This window comes from Pogoniulus pusillus, chromosome 2 (genome assembly GCF_015220805.1).
Source record: "Pogoniulus pusillus isolate bPogPus1 chromosome 2, bPogPus1.pri, whole genome shotgun sequence".
NCBI classification, from domain to species: Eukaryota; Metazoa; Chordata; class Aves; order Piciformes; family Lybiidae; genus Pogoniulus; species Pogoniulus pusillus.
In genome coordinates this window covers 2,521,768-2,530,000 of record NC_087265.1, presented here as the reverse complement: position 1 = coordinate 2,530,000, position 8,233 = coordinate 2,521,768, and the positions used below count along the sequence as shown (strand labels likewise).

At 43.0% G+C, this 8,233-nt stretch overlaps 1 protein-coding gene across 3 annotated transcripts in view; it reads left to right on the top strand.

The window, feature by feature from the left end:
- The window catches only part of ZEB2 (zinc finger E-box binding homeobox 2), a 124,873-nt gene that overhangs the window by 93,324 nt on the left and 23,316 nt on the right, over nucleotides 1-8,233 (top strand). For all 3 annotated transcript variants that reach the window (XM_064154660.1, XM_064154675.1, XM_064154667.1), the window contains exon 5: nucleotides 4,234-4,305. In XM_064154660.1, the coding sequence (XP_064010730.1) occupies nucleotides 4,234-4,305 (72 nt within the window). The remainder of the gene's footprint in view (nucleotides 1-4,233; nucleotides 4,306-8,233) is intronic.

The following is an 8,233-nucleotide window of genomic DNA, read 5'->3' as shown; positions in this document are numbered from 1 at the left end:
GTGAGCCTTGCTAGAATCCTTGCAATTCCATACATAAACATTTATTGCAATATCCATTAAGACTTAAGGTTTTAGATTTTCAACTATGAGGGAGAACTCAGCCAAAGATGCTTGAAAGATAAATACGTTTAATTAGGGGCAGAGGATGATCATTAAAGGAAGTCTGACTGCTGCAGAAGTCATTAACAATCTTAAATGAAATTTTTATTTTTATGATAGCCATTTACATGTATAATAAGAGCCAATGATTCTTGGGAGCAGTGTGACAGAAACAGAGTGTAGCGAGAACTCATGTAAGACATACTATTTAAATGAGCTGGTGTTAGCTATTCATATTTGTTAATGAACTAGATATGCAGGGCTATAAGAATGAATGTTCTGATGCTTTAAATTTTAATATCTAGAAATCAAGGGTAAGGACCAATTACCAGAATTTCCACCCTTAAAGGAATAATTAATAATGATATAACAAATGTGTGAGCCCCAAACTTCTGAAAAAAAAAAAAGTTTGCTTTTTTACAAATTAGGATCAATAGTTAGAAATGATCAAAACCAAAACAAACCAAGGGAGTGGAGGCTCTGTGTCTTAGCCCAGCAGCAGGATTCTGCACAGGGGAAGGGAGAGAGTTTTGAACAGAGTAATCCCCAAGAATGCTTTGCGGAGTCTTTTGATCACCTGTGGTTAATGAGGCCCGCAGCAGAAACCAACAGGCTGTTCTGCTGCCCTTACCTTCCCGGTGAAAAAAACAAACCCTGGTGTTCTAGTCTTACAATAATTAAATAAAATGTAAATCCCTAATCCTATTTAGCCCTTCTAGTTAGGCAGTCCAAGAGAGTTGCTCTGCTATTACCTGTCTGCGTCCTAATGATCGGTTATGATTTATCGCCTGTGTTTTCTTTTATTGTTCTACGAGTGCTCTGATGTGGTGCCTTGATGTCTAATGAAAAGAGATTGGTCTTAAAAAGCTCCTCATTGTTTATCCTGACTCTTAGATAACACGTTTTTCTTCTGATAAAGTATTTTTTCTTATTTATTGTTCAAAACACACAATATAGACAATAATTCTAATTTGGGTGCTGTTTTATTCAGCGGTGTTTTATCCCTGGTGCCTGACTGTCTACCCTAGTACCTCAGCACATAGCTTTACTCTGAGATAAGCCCCCTCTCCTTTGCTCTTTCTCCCATGCTTTCTGTAGTTTGTCTGCAGGATGCAGGTTTTGAACTGAAGAGCGCAGTGGAGTTCTTACTGTGCCTTTCCGGTTCCAGCACAATCAAAGTTTTGTGTTTGGAATTGTCCTTGACATTCTTTCGTCCCACAATGGGGTGGACACAGTGTGCTGGAAACCATGACATCATTATCATTGACACAGACTTAAATAAATCACCTGCATCTTGGCCTCTTTCTGCTTATTCAAGGATTCTTCAGCCCAAGGAAGAAAGTGCTCTTTATTTTTACAAACCTTTATCCCAAGGGTGGCTGGAAAATGCAAACTTCTCCAAGTGTTTTCAAAATAAATACAGTGTGTGGCTTTAGACAGACAGATTGCACTCGGTCAGATGTGCTCTCCAGAAAGGAACCCAGCGCAGCCCCTGCTTGCCACCCATCCCAGCCACACAGGCGCGGAGAGGGCGTCTGCGCGGATCCTCCGCCGCATCTGCGTGCGCAGGGCACCCTCCGGCTTCGATTTGCCTGGGCAGGGCACGACTCTCTCCAGAGTCACAGTTTATATGGCAGTAAATTAGTGCTGAGGGGAAGAAAACGCTTGCGGCTGTTTGTTTGGGTTTGCCTTTTCAGACGCGCAAGGCAGGGCCGCGGGTTTTGGGAGGAGGGCAGGTAAAGCAAAGTGGCATTAGCTGAGGGCGGCGATGCTAACGGATAAATTGTGCAGCCGTCAGCTGAAGGAGAACAAAAATGGAGATGAAAAATCGCAGCCTGGACTCCGGTGACCTGCACAAAGTGAGAAGCAGCAGAGAGTTCTTCTGCGAGCCTTTAATAATTTTTTGGGAAGCAGCTCGGAGGCTGTAACTTCTCTTTACCACAGAAGAACATGACAATGAGGAAGGAAGTGCAGCAGAAATCTTGAACATTACCACTATTATGCAAAAAAAAAAAAAAGCTGCTAACTGTTCTCCCCTTGCTGACTGTGTAGATGGAAAACTTCTGATACTTGTGACTCCTTGCTACCAGAAATCACATGAGAGGCTCAAGGAGGAAAATCACAATAACTATATTTATATCTGAGGCTGAACTTCTCAGAAATCCTCTACCTCGGTTGAAATTTTCTGGTAGGCTGCAATAAAAATATCAGCTGTGAGGCTGGCCCGGCAGATCAATTATCATAATTGACAACGTTTTATTAATACGTATTGAACTCCTCAATGTTTTGGACGCAAGATATCCTCCCCCCCCTCCCCTGAAAACGATCCTTAAAGAGGCAGAATGCCAGATCTGGGAAAAGAATCAAGGCTGGCTTGTCTGCTGTACAGTTTAAACAAATATTTTTCATCTGGTCTGCATATTCTGTGCTTTTGTACAAATTTAGCATCTGTTTGTACCTGCATATTTTAACTTAAGAGCTTTCATTAAGGTTGTTTTTTTTTTCCCCTTTAAAGCTTCAAAGCCATAAACATGTATATTTATACCACAGTATTGTCTGCTGGTTGTAAAGCTCTGAATTAAGTCATTCTGTGCTTTAGTTTTGATTAGAATGATACAATTAGAACCTGTTATTCTACCAACTAATTACTTGTAGAATGTGACATCTGAAGAATACTACAAGATTACAAATTTAGGAATGAACTGAGAATGTGCTCTGTTTACATTATTCCCCCTATCTTCAGTCAAATCATTGTCATGGAAATGGATTAATACTGGGCCAGTTTCTGTCCTCATCAAAAATCTTTCCCACCAGAAAAAGAAAGAGAAAAAAAGAGAATAAGGTTTTTAATGCTTTGTGTATCAATAAGATTTTAATAACAGGCTTTGATCTTCTTGCCAGTCTATCACTTGATTGGCTGAGCAACATCCATCTTCCTGAATCATCATTGACTTCTGTTTGTTTCTGGGAAATGCTTTTTCTCTCTCTCTTTTTTTAATTCTTTTGGTTGCTGTTGAACCACTTCTGGGTGCCTTTTTGACATTTGATTTCTTACAAGCACAGATGAAAGCAGGTTTTTTGTTCGGTTTGCTTGGTTTTTTCCCTCCACTTTAATCTCAAATATTAAATTTTCACACTTAAAATAAAAAGAAAAGGGAGATCTTGTATGTTTGTGCATGTCTTCAACTAAAGCAAGGCTGGCCTTTAGGAGAAGTTGAAAAGGCGAGAAAGAAACGCTCTGTGTATTTGTTTCTGCCTGTGAAAACCCTTTGGAGGGTTCAATCTTAACCGGGCTGGATGTGTGAATACCTGTTGCACATGAACTAACAAATTAGCAGCAAGAAACCAAGTTTGACAGGCACTTGGAGGCAGGCTGAGCCATCTATGAAAATAAGCCTTCTCCCCAGTGATGGAGCTGTAGCCAGCCCTTCGGAATGCTGTTTTAACTCACTTCCAAGCAGTTCCACGGACAAGCAAACCAGTCCATGAGAAATACCTAGTAAATAATTCTCCGCATATCAAGCTCATTTGCATGTGAATTAGCCCAATTTATGGCCATAAAGGCCAACGTTGTCAGCGTGCAAACAAATGGCGGGAGCAGGGCAGAAGTGCCCAGAGCTGAAGGTTTGTCACATTGCTGCAGCGCTTCATACCAACGCATGCTGAGCTTCAAATGAGGTTACAGTGACGATGGCAGCTCAGATCTGTCTGACGATAGGTAGAAAGAGAGAGATAGGAACTTCTTGTATCTCCCCTTTGTGTTTGCAGTTTCTTCCCAGGTACAGATCTGGCAGTGTCAGTTAACTGATTATTTAAGTACAGAAAGTGCAAATGTCCCCTTTTATCACCCAGCTGCTTATTAGATTTGTTGCTGGGGGAAGCCCTGCTTTTATTCTGAGCAAATAGTTCTGTTTTCCACCGCCGGCTGTCATGTTTAAAGTAAATAAGTTCTCGTCCATCCAGCACTGCTGAACTCATTCAGTTGCCAGAACAAAGCCATTGTGTAGAGGTCCACAACAGCCCTTTTCTCTCCTTCCCATGGCAGGATCGTCCCCGTTACTGCTGTGTGCTCCCTAGCTTTGTAAGCAATTCAGTGATGTGCAAATGCTAAAAGTGTGCCTGCTTATTTCACAGAAGAAATGAAGGAAGATTATGACACTATGGGGCCTGAAGCCGCAATTCAGACCACTCCAAACAATGGTACAGGTAAGGCATTGCATGACAGGAGATTTGTTTCCCCCCACCCCCGGTATCTTGTAGAATTAGCTGTGCATGAAGTGACAAAACCATTTCTTGTTGAACAAGTGGGAAGCATTTACATAACTGGCTTGTATTTTAATAAAAATGCCCCTCTCCCCAAATTTGATCACAGCAGCAAACTCATCCACTACCCTTCCCATGCCTGGTGAGAGTCCTCACTACCCTTCCTGTGCCCTGCAACTCCTTGTAAGTGCATCCTTGTGAGCTAACAGGTTTCAGCAGCACGAGGAGATGGTTTCTCTCTGAGGGCAAACCTCATGTAGTTTAAAGTAGCAGGGCCAAGATACAGCAGTCCCTTAATGAGAGAGCCCCTACAAAGAGGTTGATAACGAGGATGGGGTGCACCCTTCTTGGCAACCCCAGATTCGCATGGTGCACAGAGTAAGCTACTTCAGAGACTGAGAACGCCTTTTCAGCAAGACACACATAAAGCCCTCACATAGATACACACACACACACACACACTTTAAATGCATATTTATGAGATCGTTCTGTTTCTGCCTAATCTTTATTTATTTAATTTATTTTGTTGCCCTTCCAATTTCCACATCTCTTTCTTCCCTCTCTTCTTAGAAATCAATACACTTTGTGGAACAAGAGAGGGGATGGAGATATTTAGCAGGCATCATCCCTGAGCCACCTCTTTCTTTTTTTCTCCCACAGCAGAGCAAAACACAGCAAACCAGCAAAAGGTTTCTGTTACTGTTTTTTAATCCAAACGAATTCAAGGGCTCACCATGTTCTTTCCAAAGGCCACAAGGGCCTGCTCCATCCCGAGCACAGCTGAACGCCATGCATCACTCAGCTCTTCTCTTGTGTTCTGCCACCGTTTGAGATGTGGCAGATAGCTCTGCTTTGAACAGCTCAGAAGTGTTTTCTAGCATAGCAGCATTTCTACGCATTCCATCACGAGATTAATTCATAGGTAATGCCTTCTACAAATCTTACTGTAAAAGGTGGTTCCTAAGTCTTGCGAGGATTTTATTACTCACACTTTCCTAATGTTGGTAACACCCACAGAAAACCCCAGTGCTCTTATTAAGTAACACAAGAAAATTTGCTTTATAACTCTTGAGGGGGAAAATAATAGGAAAATAAACCCACATCACTGCTTTTTTTTTTTGTCCATGAGATTTCTTAGGCCTGGCACCGAGGTGCAGTTTATCATTACGTATGCACTTAACGATGTTGCCGTACAGGACTGGGGACATATGTAGTTTTGAACTGTTTCTATTTCCAAGGAACATTAATGAAGTGACAAAATGTGCTCAGCACTTGGAGAAACAGGACTTTAAAAGCCATCTGATTCGGAAATAAGACTCGATGGTTATCTGAATTACCATTACCAGAGACTTTGAGGTCCCCTATCAGTCCGTGTGACTTCCTTTGCACATATTTTCCTTACCATAACAGGCCTTGACTCTTTCATATTTGCTCGAGTGGGAAGACTTCATGTCCTCCTAGCCCCTTCCCTTCCAATATCTGATGGTCTCCTCTGTCTGCTTGACTCTGGCCTCACGACATCTCGCTGTGGGCAGGATGCTGTCGAGACCCTGCACACCCCTGCCGCTAACACGTGTCAGACCGATGGCTGTGGGGTGTCCTGCCTCTTCTGAAACCAGAAGTCTAGGGGAGAACTTAAGGGTTGCCCCTAGCCAGCTTGGTGCACTGCATACTCATGGTTCCAAGAGTGCATTTAGGTGGTCTGCACTCACAATTCAAAAGCTGCTCTGGAGGTTGCACCTGGCAGTTCCCCAAGCATCCAGTGCAGAAATCCCAGCTGCCTCTTCACTCCAGCTGCTATTTGCTGCAATGGGCATCTTGCTCAGGGAGCCAGTTTTCTCCTAGGTTTTCATGCAAAGCTTTTCTTGCTAAGGAGTTCAAAGCCTGGGTAGGTTGGGTAGAATGTGTTTCTCTAAGGGCTGCAGTCTCCATATCTCATAAGAGCTATGTCAGGTTATTTAGTCACATTAAATAATCTAATAAATTAAATGCCTTTGCCACTCTTTTTACCTTGAGTAGAAGATGGCAGGTGGCAGTTAGGAGCTGCAGCATCCTTCAAGCAGAGCAAAAACTCCTCCAGCTTGCCTGTTGAGGTGCCCCCAACCATTATTTGAGGAAGAAAGAGGAGGTCAGTCCCTGAGCTGTTGGAGATCCTTCCTACCCATTCTGGGAAATGCTCAAAGTTGTCTCCTTCAACCTGACTTGAAGTTTTGGGGTGACTTGAGCATTTGGCCTTAATTTTCCCCTGCAGTTAGGAAGAGGATTTAATACTGGTGTTTAATAAAATAGCTGAGGTGAGGCTGCAACTTGACCCAATTAGAAAAGCTGGATCAGTAACTCCATCTTCAGCAAAAGCTGTACCACAGTGACCTTCTGGAGCCATTTAGGTCTTCCCACAGATTAGCGTGGCCTCTTCCAGATGGGCCAAGAAGATTTCTGCCGTTTAACAGAACATGCCTCTGCCTCTTGACACCAGAGCTTGTAGTGCTCCGTGACCTGAACCGAGCACAGAGATAGGAGATGCAGCTTCAGCCTCACTGTATTCATCCAACTGGCAAAGCTGCAGTAGGTGCACGCAACAACAGGAGTGTATTTTTAGCACCAAATTCATTGCAGGACATCACCAACAGGGAATGAAAAAAAAAAAAAAACCCAACAACAAAAAGGTCTCCAATATTAAATTATTCTACTACTGTCAGAATGGCCACTTCCAGGGGGAACTCAAAAAAAGAAATCTTGTTATCCATACATTAATCAGCTGCATTTTTATAATGAGCTGTGCTAAAGCAAAGTGACCACTAGAATGAAAATGTAGTCCTTGCTCCTGCTAAATTAATTTGTAACTATTTCTGGGCTTCCTGAAATGGTTACTTGACAAAATGATGTGCTGCAAGAAAGGGTTTTTCACCTATGGAAGTACAAATTCCCATGTTGCTTTCTGTTGATGTACCTGTTAGAGTTGCTAAAAGTGGGATGTTTAACAGAAGATAGCTCAACAAATTCCCTGTAAAACAGAAAGAAACATTCCCTTGTTTCCATTTCTAACGTCTGGCAAGCTTGGAGCAAAGATCTCTTTATATAACTTAAAGAAAGGGTAAAAAAAGAAAATCAAACCCCAGAACCCCAACAACCTTTGGGGGGTGGAAAACAGAAGTAAAACTTGGTAGGTTGGAGGACAGGCCGTTTTCAGGCTGTAATCTGTGTGTACCAATGGGGGCCTCTCACTTCCTGGCTAATGAAGGCTGTGGTTTTATTAGCTTTGTTTGCGATTAAGGGCAGCTATCACCATCTCACAGGACCAGTTCCCACACCAAAGAACTGGTCTCCCAAGCTCCTTGAGCCTCTCATTTTATCTTGAAAGGTCCTAAACACCTCCAAAGATAGCTTCCCTTAACGTGCTTTATTTTTACGTGGCACAGCCACATCGGCTTTTGGAGCTGAAAATATTTCTGCTCTCCAGCCTCCAATAATTAAAGAAAAAGAGAGAGAGAGACTTCTTTGGTGAGGTCCCCATCACAGATCTGGCCGAGGTCCCCATCACAGATCTGGCTGAGGTTCTGGCCTTGCAGAAGGGTATGTGCAATGTGCGTGCAGTGTCAGCCCATAAGCAATCATACTCATAGTCAGGGTTGGAAGGGACCACAAGGATCGTTCAGTTCCAACCCCCTGCTATGGGCAGGGACACCTCACACCAGATCAGGTTGTCTAGAGCCTTATCCAGCCTGGCCTTAAACACCTCCAGGGAATCTGGGAACCTGCCCGTCTGCATGGAAAACAAATTAGAGGATGGGGGAGAGAAGCAAATCTTCCTCCCCCCCAGAAATGGAGAAAGAAGCCTAATGGTTATCAGCTGGGTCTTTTTAGTTCCAGT